The 24576-nt window shown below is 37.8% G+C and overlaps 1 protein-coding gene across 1 annotated transcript in view; it reads right to left on the reverse strand.

Annotated features, from left to right (window-relative positions):
* LRP1B (LDL receptor related protein 1B) overlaps positions 1–24576 on the reverse strand; it is a 591173-nt gene that overhangs the window by 340774 nt on the left and 225823 nt on the right. Inside the window, exon 7 of the mRNA XM_049799136.1 lies at positions 5560–5722. Coding sequence (XP_049655093.1) covers positions 5560–5722 — 163 coding nt within the window. The remainder of the gene's footprint in view (positions 1–5559; positions 5723–24576) is intronic.

The following is a 24576-nucleotide window of genomic DNA, read 5'->3' on the forward strand; positions in this document are numbered from 1 at the left end:
GAGAAGAGAAGAGAAGAGAAGAGAAGAGAAGAGAAAGTCTCTTTGACCTCTTAAGGGTTGTTTTCTATCCTCTGGCATGGCTTTTCCATGCCCCAGGCACTCCTGTGCATAGCTCTCTAGCAAGGAAAACTTTTGATTCAACGATGTGCAAAACCTTTCCCATTCCCTTGGCTTTTGAGAGTGAACTGCTCAGTGGACCTTACATTACATTCCAGTCTGTCCAATAAATGCAAACATCCCAGGAGGATAATCATGCACAGCTTGAGTAAGAATATACTCAAGGGCAGCTAATTGCTCTGGACGATAACAGGGTTCACATGACCAACCTCCAACTTCTTCCTGTTATGCCTGCCAGAATTATTTCAGATATAGAATAAATTTACAAGTAAGAAGAAAAACTCAAAAAGGCAAAAACAACTATTTCTTATGATTTTTCTAGATCTCTCAAATATGGTATTTTAAAGATGCTGCTCAACTCTGTCCTTATACAGAAGGTTGCATTTCCAAATGCCATCTTACCCCTTGCTTCCTCTGATTTTCTGAAATTTTAGACTAAGGCAAATTTCTCTGTTGTGATTCAAAAATATCATTATGTATTTTTAATTATTATTATTATTTTCATACTGTGGCTTTGCTTCTAGCCACAGAAAAATCTGTGCGTAGAATCCTTAGAATCTAAGAGGAAGTTAATGGAATAATATTTTTATATTTTTTTCTCAGAAGAAATTTCTGAGATGAGGAAGGGGAAAACTTAAGCTATTAGTTCTTCCCTTGTTTCCCTTGTTCACCTTTGTGGATCAGAAAGCAACTGATCGTTATTACAGATTTAAAATGCAACAGAATACATTTCTTTTTGCTGTTGTGCAGTTGTTAGTTGTTGTGGGTTTTTTTTTCCTGACTTATTAACATTACCAAGAAATGGTACGTAACACCCTAACACATTAATAGATGTTGACCTTCTAACATCATCACATCACAATCTCTTCCTGTATGCATTTACAAATGTTGTGTGAAAGAAATAAGCAGAGCTTGTGAGTTTTCTTATTTCTACAACATAGCAGAAAGAAAAGCCGATTAAAAGATTTATTCAAATATTTACATGACACACACTCTTGCAGTATTAAAGCGTGAGCTTGCTCCTTTTACAAATCTCTTTAGCAGCAGGTCTTTTCTGCCCATTGTTACTAATACAAATTCTAAATGGTAGTTACAAGCTCCCATTTCAATGACTTCGGGCTCTACTTGGGCATCCTCTCCGATTTTTCTCTCCCTCCTCCTCCTCTCCCCCTCCGGTACGCCTTGCCTTTATAGAGATTTGTGTAGGAGGCATCTAACCCATTTCCTCACTCCCAGTACTTCTCTACACTCTGCTCCGCGCACCCTCCCACACGCCAGCTTTGCTCTGCACATCCTCTTTGTAATCTCACCCTGCGCCGCCCTTTCTCTACACATCTCCTTATGTTTGGAACAGTTTTGTAAGTGGGTGCTAGATCAATACCCTCTGCATTTCAAACACTCTCCTGAAAATTCGTCTCTTTCCGTAAGCCTATGAAATATAGCGGAAAATTACGATCAGCATCCTAAATAGCATCAGAGCCATCGTTACAAGGTGCGCATTTCTGGAACCAGGTAGCAGCCCTGAGCCAACAGCCTGATCTGCTATTCCTGCCTTTCCCCTTTTCCTGGCATTCCCCAAGAAACTGGAAAATGGGTCCGAGGACAAATTAAGACACTCTGACACCTATATTACTCCATGTATGGTAGATGTCTAAGCAGCACAATCAGGATGGAAGATTTCAAGTGCTCCTGTTGGGACGGCACTGCAGTATCTCCCCACTCAAATGCATTTTTCCTTTGTAAAATGTTGCCATACGTTCTCGGTTGCCATTGTGGTGCAGTGGAAGACAACAATTTACCTTGAACGCTGGAGGTAATTAAGTATACATATTTGCAGTATAAATATGTAGATGTACACGGTTAGCAGTGCATTCTAGAATATTAATTCCTTGAATGCATCCAAATATCAGATAACTTAAACAACATGCATATTACGCTCCCTATTAAATACAAGGGGATGCAGAGACACAAAAACCATAAAATGCTTTGTCTATAGACACTTAGCTGGTTTGTGGCAGAGCTGGGAGAGAACCTAAATCTGATCTATCCCCTTGCGAGTTTTAAATGTATTACCTTCCCTATCATATACGTATGGTGTTCAAAGTCTCATGAATATGCACACTGATTGCCAAACTAGCTGCAATCCTTTAAAAAGTCATTCCCCACGAGTACAGCAGACCTACACTGAAGACCTGAACTAGAGATAAAATCATTCTAACTCAGCTCATATTTGTTTCCTCTGACAGTCGTCATCATCATCATCAATTTTACACCAATTTCAAGGACCAGCAAAAGTAACAGCTTCTGTTTCTTGACCACTGAAGAAAAGAAGTCCCAAATTAAAATTTATCAAAACAATGAACTGCAGACATACGGAGCCAAACTTCTTACTTCAAAGGCATTTGATAGATAATACATTATTGCAAAACAATTTATTCTCCCTCTCTGTTTCTGATTGCCACTTTATTTCCTACTAGCACTGTTCTAGCTTTTTCTTCAATACGTGTTTCACTGACTAGCCTGAAGTACTCACAGTTCCCTCTGGTAATGGCCTGCCTAGCACAGCTCCGATACTTACACTCTGCTGCTCTTAACTGAAAATAAGTTGAAGTAACAGATGAACATTAGTACTGAAAAACCTCTAACTGGGTAAAATATTAGTTCATTGTTTGGAGGGGGGTGTGTGTGTGTGTGGATTTTCAGGTGGGCATCGCTTAGACATAGCCTGGAATAACCAAAAAATGAAACAGAGTTCAGACTGATAAAAGTGCTGAAATCCTAAGGCAAAGTAACATGCTTAGATTAGAAACATAACTAACTTGCTTGTTCAAGAGCTTTTTGAATAGCAGAATCTTTCTTCTCTCAGTTTAAAGTTCCGTTTTAGAAGAATAACGGAACCTCTTTCATTCATTGTATGGTATGAAATAAGCTTACTAGCTCAAGTTCCTTTGTAAGCCCACAGAAGAATATATAATAAAACCATCACCACTAAACAGCTAACAAAACTCGCAGGCACAGAGATGTAAAATTAATCACAGCCAATATATATTCTTGAGTGCGACAAGGGGAACCAGTCGGAATGAAGAAATTTTCCACTGGTGCTTTAGTTGTTTTATTGATAAAGGCAGAATTTCTGGTTCATGAAACAACTAAATGCAGAACAGCACAGATGTGAACATGTAAGAATAGCAGGGCTTGACCTTCTGCTACTACAAGGAGTTCGTCACAGACATAAAGGCTTGTGATCAGGCTCTGAATTCCTCAGCCTAGGAAATGGTCTTCTCTGTGCGAGCGTACCTTCAGGCCGTAGAAGAACGCTGCGGCCGATGAACATACCATGACAGCAACACACGTTACAGGAGTAAATACCTTACAATGTAATTACATTAAATACCTTAATATGTAATTCGTACAGGAGATAAAAACTCCGTAACAGCCTGGGCTTCATGTTTAAATACAAAGAAAACCCAACACCCAAATGTGATTTATAATCATATGCTTAGAGTGTATAAACATAACTGCCTTAAGAAGTCATTGCACACACACTTTTATGCAACTCACTCATTCAGTGCTCAACTTGCAACACTTGTTTAGTATGGATGTTTTTGTGATTCTTTAAATAACATAAAACCAGCAAGTTACCTAGACAGCAAAATCATGCAATACTTCGACACAGAAATATGTCTCAAATACTATCAGTATGAAAGAGTAAAAAAAAAGCAGAAAAGACCAAAAAAAAAAAAAAAAAAGGAACAAAACATACTTAAGTAGCCAGAATGCTTTTTGATTATCTGTTTGCATTCTGTACCAAAACCCAGTCACAAATAAGCAGAAGTAATATATAAGTTGGGGCTTACCAGTTAAAATCTACGTTAGCTATCTGATTAACAGAACAACATATGTCAGATAATTAATAAAACTGCCAATAAACCCAGTAAAGAAATAACTGCTGAAATAGAAAACACGTATTCTAAGAAAATTTTCCACCTGGTGTTTCGATCACGGGATAAATTGGTATTTCTGTATGAAGAATCACACTGTGAAATATCATAATCACTTCTGGTCTTTCCTACATGTAGGCCAGCACTTACATCTACACTAAAATAGACACTACTACTCTCGAATATGACACTGAAAAAGGCAACTATCTGAGTAAGAATGGATTGTAGCAAACAGATACCAAACGACGGAAAACCAGTCTCTTTTTCCATTCCACCCCTCCTCACAGAATCAAAGGGTTGGATACGATTCTTACATTCTTGACAGGTAAGATTAGCTAATGACAAGCTTTGGATTCATCTAGTAAATCCAGCAAAGAATATACAAGGAAACGTATAGAAAAAAAGGCTGCTGTTGGCAAATTTGAAAGCTTCAAGTTCTTTCAGATCAGAACTTGCAGAAAATCAATTTATACATGAATTTTTATTTTTCTTTTAAAACAACTCTGCAGTCAGATCAAGTCAAGCTTACCATCTGCTGCATACAGAAATACAGCTATATTCAAGAATCACATTATAAAACTTCTTTGTAAACTTTACATGCAAGCTGTTCTTGTCAGAATTAAAGTCATTGTGATAATGCATCTTAATATTCAATCAGGCTTTTAATAAAGAGTGACAAAAGTCCACACATGGATGACAAGCTGTTCTACAGTAAATATTTTTGTATTTATTGAGAAGGGGCTTATGGCGGTTTAGGACATATTCCATCAGGCCTTTCAGTCTAAACTACTTACAGAGTAATAAAACCAAGATAAAATCCCTGTTCTAAAATCCTCACCAAAATTTAGGTTTTAAATCAACTTGATCCTATTACTATTCCTATTTAATTATGCTTTTACTTCATCATTTGCTTGAAAACTATTCCCAGCTGGTGGCTGTTATAGAGTGGAAGACTTTTAGCACCCTGTATTTTAAGCAAGGCTTTATTCCCAAGTCATGCTGAATGTATCTATGGAGAAGAAAGAGCAAATAGAATGTATTTTTTCCATGATAGCTGACCCTCTAAAGCAGATCAAAAATTCTTCCACTTTTTAATGTAATTAAGCTTGTTAAAGCCATTTCCAATATTCCTGCAACTGAAGGGATACAGTATAAAAAAAACCTTGAAAGTTCCTTTTCCACGTACTCTAGTTAGAAATACAATTTACAGAAAAGCAGATGCAAAAGAAAACATTATGACAGGTAGGGAAAAAAATGTTTCTTTCATTTTCAATTCCATTTTGAGAAGTTAAGAGGCACATGTTGCAATTAATGTAGTTAACTACTTACTACAAGTTCATTACACATCACTGTTTTTGTTATAGCAAGTACACACGTAACTCAATACACCAGTGAAAAAAAACAGTTTATAAAACACCTGAATGAAACAGATATACTATATGCCATCACAGACAAGCACACATCATATAAAATAAATCTTAATGCAGATAAATAATCTTACCCTGATGTTGGATCAACAGCTATGGCCTTAGGGTTATTGAGATCCAGCTCGATGAGAGTAATGCACACTGATCCGTTCTGGTTGCAAACGAAGATCCTGTCACTGACGTGATCCACAAAGTAAAAATTTCCAGTAATCCAGTCAATTGCTATTTGCTGTACATCTGCCAAAAAAAAAAAAAAAAAAAAAAAGAAAAAAAAAAGAAAGAAAAAAAGGCTCAGAAGTGCAATTGCAATACAAATAACTGAACTGCTGGCTGCTTCACCAAGAAGATGCTCTACTCAGTTCAAAAGCTCTAGCCGTTTTTATGTGTATTATATGATATATAATAAGGATTCTCAACACACAAATATTGGTTGGAGAGAATTTTTTCTTTTAAAGTACAAAAGTCTGATTGCAACTTCAAGGGCGTGAAAGAGACATGTTTGTAGTTCTCTTAAGTATTTTAAAGTTTATCATTGTGAATTTTTTAATGGTATATTCAGAAGCAACATGACTGCAGGATGGTGCAGCAGTGAAACAGGGGTCCGAAACGCTGGCGGTTGCAGATGGCAGTGGGAAGGCAGCCTCTGAAGCCATTCAAGTTCTGAAGTTAGCGTTCTAGGCCCTCTGTTACACCATGGGGATGCTACACGGATAAAGCTTAGAAAAGTTTATTAGTTATGCTTAAAGGGGACTAAAACCAGATTATAAATACTTCACAGAAATTAAAAAAAACCTGTGGGTAGATATGCATGTCTAAAACCACTGTATGTAGTAGCAGACACGCGTGTGCATGCATGTGCTTTCATTTAAATTACTCTTTTTTTTGTAGTTCTGACACAACTGGATGTTGCCAGATTTCTGATTCAACTGCCACAATAAGTAGCATCTCTGTCTACGTGATACTCGTATAGAGGCATTTGTTAACAATGACGCCGGGAGTTTTCCTGCTCGGGATGCTCAGGTAGCTTCACACCTACCTGACACAAGTGTTTTAAAACAGTCAGTTCTTTTTCTTGTGGGATCCTGGAACCACTTTTTGTAAATGCCTTCTAAATCCTGCATTTTTCTTACAAGTCAACCTACTTGTCCATACATAGTCTTACTGTTACAGTGAGCAAAAGTATAAAGAAGCACAAAGCACATAACTTTATCAATTTCTTTTAACTAAGATTTCTTTACTTCCTATTCTTGTTGACAGTACTGTATGATACCACTCTGTAAGACAGAATTAGTTATTCTTAAATTAAGAATAACTCAATTACTATATTTCCTGTTAAAAGTTTTCAATGATAAATATTCTTCTTTTTTTTTTTTATTTTGATAAATATATATTCATGATGGTACAGTGGTTTCAAAATACTGCTAACATAAGTTGCAATTCTTGATGAGAAAAACCAGATGGGATAAAATACCATCTCACATAGTAGCTTTTTTTTTGGTTACTTGCAGTTTTTTGTATTTCTATCATCCATAAGAAGTTGAAGTTTTAGGGTTTTTTTCCATACTCCAACCAGAAACTGTTGCTACCATCACCTACATGCTGCGTTGGAGAATATAAAGTAAACTTGATTCAGAAAAAAAAATTGTAGTCATTAAGTTTTTGACAATAACTGAGGGCTTATGAGTCATGCATTTGCAAAATACATAAAACAGACATGGAGACTCATGCGTTGTCCTTCAAAGTGCAGGTAACATAAACAAGATTTACTCAATAAAATATCAGGAATAGCTACCAGCTGTATTCCATCTCAGCCATCCCATTACACAGTTCACTGCTGTCTCTTCTGTCTCAGATTTCTCCCCTTCTGCTATTCATTTTCCTTTTAAGTCAAAGCGAATATTATGCCGCTTCCCTTCTGATAGCTCCTATTACAAAGATCTGCTGAGCCAGAATAAAGAAATGCTCCATTTAGTCCAGTATCCAACCTCCAGAGGAGGCCAATGTCAGGTACACTCTGAGACGTATGCGAGCGCTAACATACTTTAGACAATAGGGAGGAAAGTTGTTTTTTTCCTCCTTGTCCAAACAAAATACAGGACATGGTTTTTAAAATATCAGAAAAAAACTCTGTCCCTCTGGAAATCAGTAATAGTTTAAGCATTTTCAATGTGTCTGCTTTCCATTTTCAGAAGTTAGATTCGTAGAATTAAAGGTTTATGGCTCACTGATTCAATGAGACTTCTGAAAATTGAAGATAGGCTTCCCTGTAATAGAAGCATTTCTGAAAATATTATTTATAAAGGATGAACGTTACAAAAGGGATTCCATTTTAAATATTTGTAGAAACAAAATTCCTGCAGAGAGAGCTCCGGCAGACTGCTATACATTGGGAAGGGGGTGAAAAGGAACAAGCTTAAGTAGCAGCCCACTGGAGGAGGGTGCTGTTTTCTTCTTAACCTGTGGGAAAAGTACCTATTTTTACCTAAATGTGATATACACCTGAAAGGCATGTCACACACAGATTATTAGATCTGTTAATATAACAATACTGACATTTATAAAATGTTGGCTCTAGTCTTTCCTTAGTTATTTGTTAATGTATCACAAGAAATGGCACTAACCAGGGCTTTTTATATGGAAAAGAAGGATAATTAATTGCAGGTCATATTAGGGATAACCATTTGCATCACATAGTTAAAACGGAGGCTGCTCGGCAATCCAGGCAAGTGAGACATCCAGAAGCAATTTCACACCATAACCTTGGTGTCAAAGACTTCAAAAAGCATCGGTAGCTCTTAACACCTATTTATTTACGCACTCTCCCTTCCGCAGCAGGTTGTCTTTGGGAAGGGCAGGAAGGTCCCAGCAGCACAGGCTGTTTGAGAGACTTTAGGCTCATTACAACTGCTTTCCTTGTAAAGCTGTTCATTACAAAGCATGCTATGCTTCAAGACTTAATCACAGAATTTCCAGAAAAAGCAGCGCATCAATTCCCATTTTTCTTCAGAAGTCTACTGCATGAAATGGAAGAGACATCACCCACTACGCAAAAAAACGCTTCTCTCAAAAATAGACCTCCTGGGGCGGTACATCACTGTAATCGAGTAATTAACCGGGACATCCAACGCACAGGAGCATTTGCATTTAACAGTTCCAAATACATTGTGTATTTTAGGTACCATTGATCTGGTGTGGGTTTCGTCTTCTTTGTACCACGCGCTCTGAGGTGCACTGGACACACGCGGTTTCTCACACGAGAAGTTTATGAAGAATTGTCCAAGTCCATTCCTCCATAAAATTATATTCTACATGAAAAATCCACTTAGCTAGCAGATAACGGGTTTTATGAATCGAACTTTTAATCTCTATGGGTTTGTAGCAGCTGTGCATTAAGCTGCTTTGAATGGCTCTCCAGTTCTCACACAAGCTCAATGCACTGTACACCATGGAGATAAGGTTGTGGTCGCACTGCGGACTTCTAAAATATATATAACTGCTTGTACTCGAGAAGTTACTGAATTAATTTCATGCCTATTTCTGGACTCCTATATTAAAACCCAATACGTACAGATGTCTAGACCACTCACAACTTTAACGTAATTAATCTTTTTTCTTCCATTCGCACAGTTTCAGAAATCTCTAAAAAGAAATACCTCCGTGGAAAACACAGATGTTTATTCTGAGCAATCTTGTATATATTTTTAAGGTTTTCCTATATTAATAATAGTTTCCTTGGAACATTTCTGCCAAATGTGATCATCCTTCCTTTATTACTTTCTAAAAACTAGGATTTCCTCTTGAGGACTTCATAAAGAATAGTTAAGACATCATACAGTCTAAATTCTACTCTAGTTAATGACATTATGTAGACCGTGGGCACAAGCAAAATTGTGGCTAGAAGTATACTTTTCCTGTTTTTTTAAATGCACAAATATTATTATACCTTTAGAGAAAATAGCAATTTTACACGAGAGTGGCTAAATCTTCAAAGAGCACTGGGAATATATGTTTTATGGCCAAAATATAGTTTATGAAAATCAGAGTCATATTGAATGACTGTCTTTTTTCACTTTAATTTTCAAACATAGAACTTGTACTGTACGCATTACTACATTTATTTCAATTTCAAATCAAGACTTGCACAGGAAGACTTCAGTTAACAAGAGAGAAGGAAAAGCAGCGTCATATTCTTGTATTTATACTGCTGTTGTAATCGAGATTCAGCACACATAGTGCCTATCAAAATCAATATTATATTAACAGATTTCATTTTTTCCAGATGTTAGAGAAAGAGTAGAAACACAAAAATTAGTAATCTTTTTCCATTTATACACTTCAGTAACAGTATCTCTTGTTTTTAACGTGAGAAATGATCGAAGCAAACTACTTGGTGGAACTCATAGGAGTTGGGGTCTTTTTTAGAAACTTCTGAGTGAACTGGGGAATGATTTTGGATTAAATAAAAGGAAAACTAAAAATGCTCATTGCACTGTCCATATGCTTTGGTTAATAATGAAAGAGATAGACAACCTCCCTGTATTTTAAGGGAAAGACCTTAGCTTTTACTGCCTTATATACTTAAAATTTTCCTTGCTCTGAACGTGACTGCAATGAGGACTGCCTAAAGGAACTCAGAAATCTACTCAAGACTCAAGATGTAACAATTTCATTGACAGTTACTATGGAAAATAAGAATCATGATTTGTTCTTGCTTTTCGGGCATGGTTTTGGACTTTTTTTTTAATAAATATATGCAGCAATTCAGTATTAATTTCTTGCTTGCATTATCCCGAAATTAATGTATATATTTGAAAATGCTTAAAAATAATCTGTGTTTTTCTCACAAAATGTTTTTTTTTTTTCTTTTGCAAAAGTTGATCTTAAAGGAAGAATTATTTTGATCTACCCAAAAAGCTAAAAAAAAAAAAAAAAAAAAAAGTATAAGGTTTTTTTTCTTCCATAACCCATATATATGCATCTTTTCCGAATGAATGTAACATTCAAACTTCCACACAGGAATTTCATGCTGTATTCTGGGCTTGCCTGGGGGAGATGAGAGAAGGGGAACTGGTTTAAAAAGTGGTGGTTTTATCTTTAATAAAAGAGCATGGGCGGGCAGGTACCCTCACTCCCCACGAACACAGCCTCAAAACCACAGTTGCGGGGAAGGAACCGTTTGCTACTCTTGCTGCTCCAAAATGTCAAGTGTTTATTTTACAGAAATCTTGCCACTTTGCAAAGAGCAGCTCAGTGTTGTCGCAGGTAGTCGGGTCTGCTAAGAGTCACTTGTTTAATTTATTCTATTACACAAGCACGGTGGTTTTGAGGACTGTGCAACAGTTTGGACGGTTGGCCATATGCTAGGGGAATAAATGCTTCGGAGAAGCAAGAGAGGTTCGCTGTAATAAAACATTCAGGAGCTTAACATTTCTGTAACGAGCATCCTAACACATGGAAGATGTCAGTCTAGTCCCCAACGGTCGTGCAATATAGGAGCGCGATGGTGGTGCTGCTCAAGAGCCTCGTGCCGGGAAGAGTCACCTTCGGATCGCCCGTTCCCCACAGGCCAGGAGAAGAGATCTGCAGATCTCCTGGGCATGCTCGCACCCGCGTACTCTACATTCTGTTCTGTCAGTAACTGTTTGCCTTTGGGGCTCGCTTTCATAAACCAGCCTGGAGTAAAGAAGGGTTTGCTTCACTGTATTTTGACTAGGGAAGCGTCTCCTGCTTCCTGCTGAGTCAAAAGAGGTGAGGCAGAAACCAAGGTTAAAAGAAGATTAATCTGGAAGCCAAACCCATGAAAAATGAGATAAGAGAAAAACTAAGTGAAAATGGGACAACGTATTTGAGACATTGTGCCTTTCCCTCTGTTTTCTCAATCTTCAGGGTGTACTTTTTTCCACGTATAGGCTGTACTTTTTTTCCACATATACGCATTTTATTTCTGCACGACTCAAAAGCTGCTTTCATTTTTTGATTGAAAGCTGAGATTTTAGGAGGTAAGGCTTGGAGAACTGTTTAAGGCAGACAAATAATAAAAGTGCCAGGCATGGCCAGAGTTCCTTAGTTTAATTTAATATCTATTTAGAAAAAAAAGAGATAAAATTATCTATTTATAAAGGAACAAATTTCATTCCAAAGAACAATAGCAACCAACTTGGGGATAGGCTTTTTGCCTCCACCTGTGTAAAAAGCCAAGTTTTGAATAACAAGAGAAATGGTAGCAAGCCTTTCTTTTTCTAAAATAGCCAGTAATTGTCAGACCAGGAAAATAGCATTTAAAACACGCATAAATGACAGGCTGTGAAGTCTTGCAGAAGCATTGCCTTTGCTGTGCCTCTCTTCTGAGAGTAACGTGCCTAATTAGCAGCCCAGACAACCTCATACTGACACTGTGGCTTGGGAAAGTTAAGCTGGCATAGATTTTTCTGTGCCCCTTCTGCTGACAGCAATTTGCCGTAATTATGTCTGCAATGCCATTTACAAAATATGATTTTTATTAAAAATGTCACCATTCAATAACTTAAACACACTGGTGTCTAAACTTTTAACAGCCATGTCCTGAGTGATTACTGCATATGTTTAAAAATGAAAAATCAAATGAAAAAAAAAGTCTTTTTCAAATGACTCATCCTCAAATGTCTGATTCCTCTGAATTAAATCGGCCTTCTCAGATACTGTTTGTAAAGAGTATAATGCAAAAACTAGAACATACTAAATTTAAATAAGCACTTTAAAACATCCAGACTTCAAGTTCCTCAAAAGAAAATAAACTTTTTCCTCTTGTTTGCCCAGTAACATAATTTATATTTCAATAAATTGGGTTGCGGTCAAAAATACAGTTGGTATTCTTCCAACCCTACAGGATATTAGAAGATACTGCTTTAAAAACCTCTAAATGCGAACATTTAGACAATAGCAGTTTCCCCAAGCTGAAGAGTTTTCAAAAATATGAGCCTAATCTAAATATTATGAATACTTAATGAAAGCATCCTGATAGCTCATGAAGACACCTAGTCTCTCGGAGACGTAGTCTATCCAGTCACTTAGAGATTCAAGGATTCGGCTTCCAGCTAGGTACGGAAAAGAACACATTTAGGCATTTATTCCGTATGGGCATTTTTCTTTCTGTTTAAAATCAGACTTTTATCCTTCTACTGGATGCAGCCCACTTATCAAGAAGAGAAGATCCAACACCTGTAATTTCAAATGATTTAGAAGGTTTTAAAATTAGCAGTTCCATACCTTCCAGAAGACTCCATGAAGGCCTACAAGATCCCTGCCAGTCCTCACGTCTATGAATTGGTGTCTGAGCACCGATGACACGATCCGGACACAGAAGCCAGTTTTGGGGCCTCTTAAGCAGACCCGCAGATAGCTACGCAAGTTTGCTGCTTAGCTCAAAATACAGTTTTGGCCCACCTGGTGGCCCTGTTCTACCTTCACCTTGCCTTGCAACAGTCCCGTTGTACACTTTTGCTATTTCTACAAAAGTTAGACTTTTCAGTTTTTCTACGGCTTAGTTTCTTAGGCCGCTATGAGACACGTTACTACAGTTGGAAGCCAGGCAACGGAGTGTTATTAAGACAGGCACGCCATAGTACGTTGGCTGAGGTTGAACATTGAGCAGGTACTGAGAGAGAAACGCGGGTTTAACAATAATCTTCTTCCTCCCATTGGGAACCCTGGGATCTACAGAACAATAACAACAAAAAATCACACCTTCCTCTTCTAACAAATCCCTCTGTTTACAGAGCATTCTGAGGAAATGTGATGATGGCGGACCCCAGGTGTGCTTGGGTCTGTGCCTTTGCCAGGAATTTTAAAGCAGGGTAGCAAAATCTGGTCCTAAATTTTTTAGCGTATTTCTTCTTTTACTCGTGTTATAGAATGATTCTACCACACAACGCATCAAGTTTCTGGAGTGAGTAAAATGAGTGAAATTTGCTATTAGTGGGTCTTGAGTCACAGAGTTGGCTGTGATGCCAACAGATTAAATGAGTAAGGAAAAACTGTGAATCAATGAAATAAGGGCCTTATGAATGGCCCTATCTTTTAATCCTGAGTGTTAAGATTTTTATAAGGAGTGAATTTTCTGACATCAATCTCATGTCAGAAACAAGTAAGAATAATTGAAAACCATAACGTTTCTAATTTCTGCATTACTGAGTTTCAAACATATTGCCCAGTGATTGTAAACTTGTAATGGGGTCCCAGTAGCCTGCATACATGCTGAACAATAAAGACAGATTTATAGAGGTACATAGCTATAACGGTCTCTTTTTTTTTTTTTTTAACTGCACATTCAAAAGCTTCTTATAAATCTGCTGAGACTGTAAATCAAACCCAGTTATTTACTTCAAAGCAGTTAAGTCATCCACTGTTAAAATTAAAGCATAATTCAGCCGCAATAGGCATCCCATCAAGCATGTGGACTAAGAGAACTGCTGCGGGAAAAACGACGCGGCTACATTAGGCTGTAACGTTTGCCTCGTTTAACCACCTCCCATCAAAGGCAAAAGTGTACAACCTTCCACCTTCCTAGGACTGCCTGCTGCACATATTATGAACTTCATAAACCATCGTCACACGAAAATAAGGTTACTTAAACATTTTCCCATAAAGACGCTAAGTAGTGGATTATTACAATTTTAAAGATATGTCAGTAAAATATGGAGTTACTTTTGCAATACAAAGTCTTTAAGGAAAATGACTTCCAGAGAAAGTTTGAACAGTTTAACACCAGAGGTAGGCAATGGTGCTTTAAGGAACGCTTTTGGGGGGATAATGTAGAAGTAAATTATCTTTGTCGGCTCTTAAAAAAAGGGTTAGGGAACAAAGGAAACTCTTATTGCACGCTTTTTGTAGAAGGTAGCATTTGTCAGACAACACTGGTTCACAGGATTTGGAGTATGCTGTTGTTTCTTGCGGGTAAAGTGCAGGTCATAATTTTGTAGGATAATTTCATTTTGAGCCCACTACATCTGCTATTAGCAATTTACGGTCTAGACAATATGAATATGCAGTACATGACATGACCTAGTACTACAAATCAATCTGTTTCTTTCCCCCAAAGGGCATTATTACATTCAGTTTTAATCAGAAGGTAATACTGACCATATAATTTTTCATTCTGATATATAGATATATTCATATTGGGCAAAAAAGTCTTTATCTTCATCTCAAATATATTAGGGGAAAAGGAAAAGACATTACACTTTCCAAAAAAATTTTATTGCTAAAATAAATTTTATTACAGAACTTGTTTATAATGTAATTGAAATCTGCATACCGAGTCCAATTTAAATCCAGCTTGAGAATTACAACTTAAAGGGTACTAGAAAATTTAAAAATATCTTCAATTATAAAAACTATAACCTGCACAGTTAGCAAACATATACCTTATTGTTCCACATAATATATCTGAAACAATACCGTATCATGTATTTTACTAGATGAGATAGCCTCTTTTTGTAGGGTTGCTAAGGAAAGAAAAAGAAATTGCTGCTTCTATTAAAGGACATTAAGCTATTTTCTCCGTCTTTTCCCCCTCCCTCTAAGAGAGGAATCACTGTCACCACCTGATGCTATCAGCACACTTGTACGTCTGCAAAACACTCAAAACCACTGTACAGCCCCCACTAATGTCACTTCCCTCATATTATAGTTTGAGCAAAACCAACAAATAAAACCCTTCACGACTGTGAATCCCGACTGCCAACTGACTATAACAAATCCATACTCATGTAATCATTACCTCACCCTCCCTTTCTTCCTATCTGTCCCTTTCTTTTTTTCATACATTTATTACATCTTTTCAATATCAGAATAGTAACCTTTGAGCATAGGACTGTTATTTATTATATGTGACCTGACCAACAAAGCAGGCGATTGCCCAGACTGAAAATAAAGGCATTGTTGATGCACTTAAAAAAAAAAAGTGTTTTTTTCTTGCTAACTTATTTCCAGTAATGCAAGAAATAATAAAAAAAAAAAAACCAAAACAAACAAAAAAACTCAAACAAACCACATGGTTTAGAGTTATGCATTAATTATTTTTCTATCCATTTTCAAGCAGATGTCAGGACACTGGGTTTTTTTGTTGTTGTTTTGTTGTTTTTTTTTTAAATTTCTATCATCATCACTATAGTGGTGGGATCCAAGTATTGGTCTACCTGAGCATTACCTTAAAATGGAATACCACCGTAGATTCCATTAAAAAGTCTCATAAACCAGTCAAATACCTGCTGCTTCCAGTAATATGACTCAAACTCAATGCTCTTATATTTGCAGAACTTGAACTTTGCTTTCAGAAAGCTTCCAGCCCTTTCCGAAACTAGCCACCTCAGAAAGATATGAGGCCATAATCCCCCCTCTTCTCAACCACAGAAGTTTTGTGTACTTTGTGCTAACTACTTCTACCTTGCGTATCCCCTATCATTCTAGCATTTCAGTTTTTAAACCTCACCGCATCCCTATGCCATATGGAAATACTGTTATTCTCATTTTACATTTAGAGGGGAAAAGACAAGATTACTTGCTAAATGTCATCCTGTAAGTCTCGGGAAAAACAGTGGTCTCCTGACTATCAGCATATTGCCTTTCTTCCTAAATCACTCCTCCTTTCATGTAAACGGTAAAATGAATTTGTCCTAACACTTGCAAAGAAACACAGAGGAGAGACATGAATATGCATTGCATCCTCCTCCAGGTCCCCTCTGCAGGCGATGCTCTTGTCTTCCTTGTAGTAATATCTTTTGCCTACCCTAATGTTAAATTACTTCTGCGATGAGTGATCCCCCAGGCAGCGAGATACATGGTGTTAATGCTCTCTGTCGGTAAGAGCGGAGCAGGAGCGCGGCTCCGGGTGCTGCCCAGGCTCTGCCTTCGCCTTGCCCAGCAGCCTTCCAGCCGCAGCCTTGCACGAGGCTCTCCAGACAACTTGACAGTTCACGCACAAGTGTATTTCAATTCTTTTCAGGGCAGCTATCTTCAAATATTTTTTTTTTTTTTTTTGCTCAGTCTATTTTATGAAAGAATAATTGTCTGTCCAAGTATATGTTTGCAAAAGGAAAAAAAAAAACCAACAAAACTCAAACTGTGACCAATTATTTTGGAAGATACAGAACATGGATTGCAGTGCAATAAAATATGTTATAAAATATGTTTTCCCACTACTTCATCTTACTTGAGGTGCCTTTTCCCAATGGGTTCATTTCTGAAGCTAATGCAGTGGTTATGACTATGTAAAACAAATCTGAATTTTGCGACCAGTTGAATAGACTCAATCAATGACTAACCACTATATCCTCCGAAGAGTCTCAAAATGGAAATATGTATTTTCAGTGTATTCATAACTAGAAGAGAAACAGTACTGATCTTTTTAAACCCATTATACTTAGCTCCTTATAGATAAATAGAAAAATACTCCCCCATATTAAAAAATCTAATCATATGCTTAAGTGAAATCGCAACAAGCACGCAAGCAAGTCCAAAAATGCCAAAAAGAGCAAGAGTCTCTGGAACTGCAAATTGTGGCAGGTATCCCCACACACTCCTCAATCAGCTCATTATTTTTGCTTATATAGTGTGACAGAGATTTTACGCAATTACACATGCAAAGACTATCCAAACTTTATCATCAGCTCGAGAACTGTCATGGTAAATGCCTAACCCAACACATCAAACTGCAGCTGTTCTGTGACATGTTGATAAAATGCAGGGCTTCAGCTTTGCGCAAACAGACCAACCCTTTTGCATATTCTGTCCTTCTCTTCTCGTTTAATTACTTATAATGATTAAAACACTTTTTTTCCAAAACTAAGACATTTATATAGCTTAAGCCTGACTTTAGCAAAAGGGATTTACTCTGCTTAAAAGTTTTGTTACGTGTAATTTTTCAATTTCAGAATGAGTGCTTCACTAAAAACACTGTTAAAAATGTTAATGCAAAAGCAAGATTTTATTTGATTCAACCTAACTGACAAATAGTGAGAAGGATAGGATTTCTTCTTCCATTTTATTTATTTCATAATGCTGATATGATCCATAAGGTTTTAGCATTTCAAGTTCCACTCCAAAGCTGAAGTGAAAAGAAAGTTTAAAATCAAATTTGCTTCATTCTAAGTAGAAATCCACAATGTAAATTTTGTCGATTGAGAAGACAAAAATATTTCCATGAACTGGAGATAACATTTTTTGAGCTAGTCATTGCTTCTGCCATTCAAAGCAGTTAAAACCTGAAAAAAGCAATCATATAATAAACCCCCAAATCAGATGCTGGTTTTAATTTGTCATGTCCACCACAGTGTAAATAATAATCACAGTTTTATCAACTTTTGCAAACATGCAATTCCCTTTTCTGTAAGGGCTCCTGATAAAGTACTAAGTAAAGAGCAAGCCCTTTATTTCATTCTGACCATACAAACTCTTTGGGGTGTCTCCATCACAGACTACAGTACAGCTCAGAAATACCCAGGCTATAGTAAGTACGGAAAGCAGACTAGCCCAGAGCCTAAAGTGGTATATAGAATTTCTTAAAAACCAGTGACAAAGATGCTGCAACCGTTTTTAAGTTTATCAGATACACAGCTTCTGATTTCAGATTTACTTGGATTAATGCAATTTCTATTCATTTATGAAAAGTGTGAACTTTATTTACCCTTTTCCCTGTAGCAGTACAAAGCATCAGATCAAAATATTACTTGCAAAACACAATTAGTAGAGGCCATGAGCTAGATCACAACTTGCAATACTTGTGTTTTTATTCTAATACTCTTTTCATTGCATGAGATATGTAAGCAGATTTTTTTTTTTCTTCCTGTTCCTTCCCCCAAAACATACAGCAGGCAGAGTTTTTTTGTATTGCTATGCACCTAATATCAAAGGGCAAATTCATAATACATGTGATTAAGCCTGGGCAAATTTTAACAGGGGTTGTGCCAGTTGCCTATCGGCCACTTCACTGATGTCCTCTAGACTCAGTTCTGTACGTAGCAGGTAGAGCACAGTGCATTCCTAAAACTTCTCGGGCTCTTTGCTGAAAACATACTGTTTCCTTATGGTTTTAGCTACTGCATAAATCGCTATCTGGGATGGACTTTGGTCTGTAATTGCTCAAGTGCTTCATTTTTGATATCAAAATATGGTACCATTTATGATGTTGGATGGAAATAAACAGTATTTTGGGTTAGATAGTTTTTCTTATGTCCCCTTCTTTCCTATAAGGACAAAAGTACTTTTGAAGAAGCCACAGACTTTTCTTTTTTAATATTTTTACAATGTTGTTGCAACTTGCGTTCCATGATTTGTGTCTCAGAGAAAAGTCTTTAGAAGGCAGAGGAACTAATTTTAATCACATGATTCAAAGTGCATTATGTAAAAAGAAAGGTTTCTCGACTTCTTCAGTTGACTTTAGTTGTATTTTTTTGATGATGTCTGAATGAAAAAATTGCATTAATAAATTAATATCTGGAAGTACATGGCAAATTTGCTGTCAATTAGTCTAATTGAAGCAAACTTGATTAGCATTGTATGTGACATGAATTTACAAATATCTCCACTTAAGAAGAAAACCACTAGCTACATCATGAAAAATGTGAAATTTATAAATAAAATAATAAAGTTCCAGCGGAAAATGAAAAAAAGTTCATGCATATATAATTAGTTAATGGTATCTAATACTAAAATATTAATCAGATATTTTAGTGCCATTGAAGAAAGTTTCTAAGAGTGTGCACTTGAAGCCTCATGTTCATAACAAACCTTACTGAAATGGGCAGGTTACAAATATATGTCTCCTGTATATCTCCTATATACATCTTTCTTAGAAGAAAGGCAGAAGACAAGCTTCTGTGAATGCTGAGGACATCTCAAGAGCCTGAAAGCTGTAGCATAAACAATAGAGGACTTTTAACAATTGCTGTAGCTAGACAGTTGCTTAGATCCTGCATGGGATCAAAAAGGGGTAGAATTTTTGGTTGTAAAAGGCAACACCATTCTGTTCTAGTTTCACTTGCAGCATGTTACAAAAAAAAAAAAAAAAAAAAAAAAGGCTTTCTGGTTTCAGCAGACAGCAAAAAAGCCTACTGAACCAGTGCTGGAATCAAAGGAATGAGGGATCATCTTTCCTGATCTCCGAGAAGGCTGTGCTATGCAAATGTCTGTGTCTCCCTGGACGTTTGCCCATTATTGAAGTCCACAATGGATTTACAGAAGCAGAACAAGTTCTGTTTTTGTGAAAAACATACGACAAAGAATAGTTCCAGTGGCTACCAAGTAAAAACCAAAGTGAAGCCAACATGGTGCATATGGATGTCAAAGGTTTATGGGAAAATGTGCGTCTAATCCCATAAAACATGTATTATTTAATTCCACATTTCAGAAAAAAAAAAAAAAAAACCCTCGTGGGTTTTGGTGGTTTTTTAACTGATATTTCATTATTCTTGTATCTGGAAATGCAAATGCATTTATAAAGTATTCACTACAAAATTGTGCATTTTATATTTGCGGCAACCTAGTTATCTATACATTAGATCTTTATAGCCCCCCCCCCCCATTACTTTATCCTCAAAACCTTTTTAACAAAATACAAATGTTAGTGTTTTATGAACAGTATAATAATACTGGAGAGTCCCGTAGTATGCCTGATAAAGATAAATTTACGTGGTTACTGATACTATGTCAAAGTGTCCACTTTTTATTTACAAAATCCTTCTGCTACTGTGGAAGGTGGCTTGTTTGCTCTTGAATTTGCTCCCTGGTGCAAGAGCTTTTCTATCAAGGAGGGTTTGGGATGTAAGGAAGGCACAAACGATACTGTTACGTCCCTCTGTTAGGACAACAGTGAAGCTAATTAAGATGGAAGTCCAAAAATGGTCAGCTAGGAAGCTGAGAAATCGGGGAAAAGGCAATCTGACAATGCTGCGGTGAGAATAAGGACATGAAGAGATGTAGGCTTTGCAGAGACAGCATTCAGGAGACTGTCCCAGCAGAGCCTAGGAGTTCAGAGGAGGGGGCTGATGGGGGGGAAAGCAATCAAAAATTTGCACAGAGAAATGCCATTGAGATAAGACGTTTTATTTTCTGTACTCAGCCTGAGAATTAAACTGTCCAGGGCATGACTACTGCAAAGTATGTAAAAAGAAAACAGGCAGCACATCAGCTTTGCTAAGAACAGAAGCAGGGTTTTGACTGATGTCAGTGAAAGATCAATTGTGGAAGCTGGGTAAGTAACAAAGCTTGAAGAAATACTAGTACTGTATCTTTGAATGACTGAACAATTCCACTCTTGGCAATTAACAAGCAGTTAACAAATAGCTCTTGTGTCAAAAAGGATTAAGTGCAGGTAACCTAAGGTGGAGGGAAATGCCACCAATTCAGAGCATCTGCCATGGAAGCTTGTGCCTCAAAATGACATAATGCACTGTTACAGGGACACTATTCAAGCCGGTAGCATAATCCTCAAGTCAAGTTGAATGGACTGTATCCAAAAGGTGCACCAAAAGCAGACAGATCCTTCACAGCTAAAATTTAGAAGCTCCTAATATATGCAAGGCCCTCTTAGGATCTCTGTTATACAGATTATATCTTAACTTTTGTGCAAACACCATCAAGCATTGAGATATACACCCGGATATATGAATACTGTTCATAAAAAAGATAATGGATTTGCAATACCTACTATGGTCAAAGGATGAGATCCAACTGATCGTGGTTGTTGGAACAGAAAGGCTGAATGAAGAGATATGAATTACCCTTACTCTTCTAGTAAACCCGCTGATCATCAAAACGACAATGTATAACCAATAATCAGAAAAGACTAGCTGGGAGCTAAAGAGAGAAGCACAGTGATAAAAGGAAGTTTCTGTACAGGCCGAAGCCTCCAAAGGAGTCTTGTCATTAGAGGGGGGCAGAAAAACTGTACATAAAAGGACAATGACCAGATAGCATCGTTTCCTGCGCTAAATAAAAGTCCATACTGCAACAACAAAGCACCTCATCAAGGCTGTATCAAATATTGAATCACAAGTTCTGTAAGTCCGGGTACACCAGAATGAGGAATTAATGTATGTAGAGATGCAAAGATCATGCAAAGAAGGCATTTACCATATCAGGCCATGGAGTATGAAGGACATCCAACTAAAGATTTGGACTTGTGGCTGCTCTGAGGGGGAATAGCTAAAAGCACATGGAAATTAAAACAAAATGGAAACATGGAAACATATGAAAATCACAAGAGATACTCAAGAAGACATGAGGACAGACTCAGAAAAGATGTAGTCTTCCACATATGACAGTGATGGACCCATGTAACTACCTAAGATGGAGGCCAAAGCTGGTTCCCTGTTAAGCATCACCAGGTTCCACACCAGTGGTCTGTGCTGGAACCTGTGTGGGATAACATTCCCAAGTTACCTGCAAGATGACATGAATAACAAGGTAATAAAGCCCAATAATGAAAATAAGGTTTCCAGAATAGTAAAGAGGAGGGTCAGTTTTGAAGAACTGCAGGACCTCCGGAGGCTGAGTGACTGAACAGTAAAAGGAGATGGGAAATTCAAGCTGAATAAACATGAAATTCATGAGAAAAGCATCCTAGTTTTCTATATTTGATGATGGCTCTGTGCAGAGCACTTAAGAATGAGATATCGACACTACAAAAAAGAACAAAAAACCCTACCTTTGGACAAAGTAAGAAAGGTCACTATGCCAGAGACAGCATTTGCCCAGTCTTCCCAGAAATGCAAGAACAGCAATGCAAGATCAGCCAGGGCTCTAGGAGTGCCAAGTGGGCACCATATACGGGACAAGTATGCTGTGATATTTCTTTAGGGTCCTCTTCTCATATCCCATTCTAGCTGTCATTACTGTATCAGATGCTCTGAACACTACTGAAGTGCCATGTGAGGTGTAAATGACCTTTGTCATGAAGGCTTCTCATTTCTGTTCATCTTCTAGGAGGTCTGCAAGCATGGGCTGTCTATCACAGAAGAAAAAGAAAAAACACATTCTACAACTATATTGACAGCCTATAATGCCTGTCTGGAGACAAGCTCGGGGCCGAGCGTATGTAGGAATAAACACCTCCCCCTAGATCTTCACAGTTGTTCTCCTGAGTAAGCCAAACTTTGCTTTGATTTCTCATGAATATTCACAGGAACTTCACAGGAAGGTTGCTGACAGAAGCACTGTCTCTAGTGCTTAGTGTTTCCTTCAATGATTGAGCCTTAGCAATGCCAAGCTAAATGACTATAGCTATTCTGAACACAGCACTAGTAGTTGTGGATAATCACTGCTAGGAAGTTTTTGGGTCAGGGGATGGGGAGGCAATTAGGGGGACCAAGAGCAGGGAAGAAAACAGGAATATAACCAAACAGACACTGTTGGATCCTGGTAAAATACTCTGGGCTCCCTGGCCGATCATGTTCACAGCAACCATATCCAAAAAGTGGGAAAGCCGAAAAGTCAGCTTTGGTTTGCGCTTGTGAGGGCAAGGAGAAGGTGCTGGGTTCCAACCGTGGAGTGACTCTTCCCCTGTGCTGTGGTCGGGCAGGCTGGGGAATGCAGCTAGATTAAAACGGAATTAATATGGAGGAAGCAAGAGGTTTCTTTTCATCCAGATCGGTCCTGTACAAGCACATCTGCCAACAGAAAAGCCTGTGTGCCTTCCAAGGTGAGGTGGGATCGACTGTCTGGAGGTATAAAACACCACAAGGTGGCAAACCTCAACAAAAGCATTCCAGGATTTGTACTGGTGTACCGTGATAACCGAATGCCAAGAAAACCTGAATCAAATACCAGCCGAGCAGAAAATATCATGCTTTGAAACATCATCCCAGAAGAGATTTTGTTATATTCTACAGAAAAATAGTGGCTGAAACCCAGGCTGTGCTGCGCGGTGCTTGTTTGGAGAGCATGTAAGGTGCTCAGTACTTGTAACGATGAAGACGCAAAATGCCTATTAAAATGAAGAAGGAGATTCTGTCATCCAGAAGGTGCTGCTCTTGCCACCTGCCCACTCCAACACACAAAAGCATTACTATCAGATTGCACATCATGGCTTTGAAAAGGCAGAAAACTGAGAGATTTTCCACATTCATGCCATTCAAAAGAATTTTTGCTCGTTTGGTCCTAGAGGTAGCACTTAACATAAATGATTGTTTCTGAAAGTCTTCCTGTACTAACTGGAAATAGACTGTGAGCTAGTGGAGTGTAGGGGAGCATGTCCATTATTATGGGCAGGGGTTACACAAGACTCCCTTACAGGAGAATCTTCCCTGACAACCTATTTGGCTCCAACACTTTCTGCATGAATCTTTCCAAGAGGAAATTTTCCAGCTTCTCTTCCAAAAACTTCGAGGTCTTAAAAAGCCAAAGATGAAACAACCTGCCAATGCCTAGCCTTGGCTAAGACAAGAATGCCTGTGCTGATGTTACCATGCCTGCAGAAACCTGTTCCTATTTAAAAGGCTAAAACTATCAAGCAAAACCTATCCATGATATAATAAATCTTACAAGCCTGAAACTAGCTTAATAACTAAGCACAGGGAATGTCATCACTGGAGTTGCATCCCGTTCCCCCGCAGCAAGCAACACCCGAGCGTGGGATCAGCCGCTCTGCCTTCTGTACCCTCAGGCAGAATAAGGCACAGCTGCAGACCAAGTTAACACTGCTCTTCCGAGGAATCCGGCTCTATCCATCTGGGACACATACACCCCAAAATGAAGTCATATTGGACTGTCTTTTGAGGGAGAATGCTAGATACCAAAGGACCCTAATTTCTTTTCTTCTGTGAATCCAAAGCTTATGCTTATTACACTACCTGGAGCTGGTACTATATGACCTATGAAGAAAACAAAGTCATTTTCATAGTCCCTGCTTTCCTAAATGTCGTCTTTTGTCTTAAAATATGATCTACATTCTTTATTCCTAACTACAAGACTTACTTGCCCTCACTACAACAAACACTTTGAATAAGTCCACTTCAAGCAGTCCCAATCACTTTGTATAACTGACTTTTCTACCACGTTTTGTGTCATATGCGGATAAGATGTTTTCTTCCACTAATAAAAAGAACAAATTAGAAGAC

This window comes from Accipiter gentilis, chromosome 1 (genome assembly GCF_929443795.1).
Source record: "Accipiter gentilis chromosome 1, bAccGen1.1, whole genome shotgun sequence".
Taxonomy (NCBI): Eukaryota; Metazoa; Chordata; class Aves; order Accipitriformes; family Accipitridae; genus Astur; species Astur gentilis.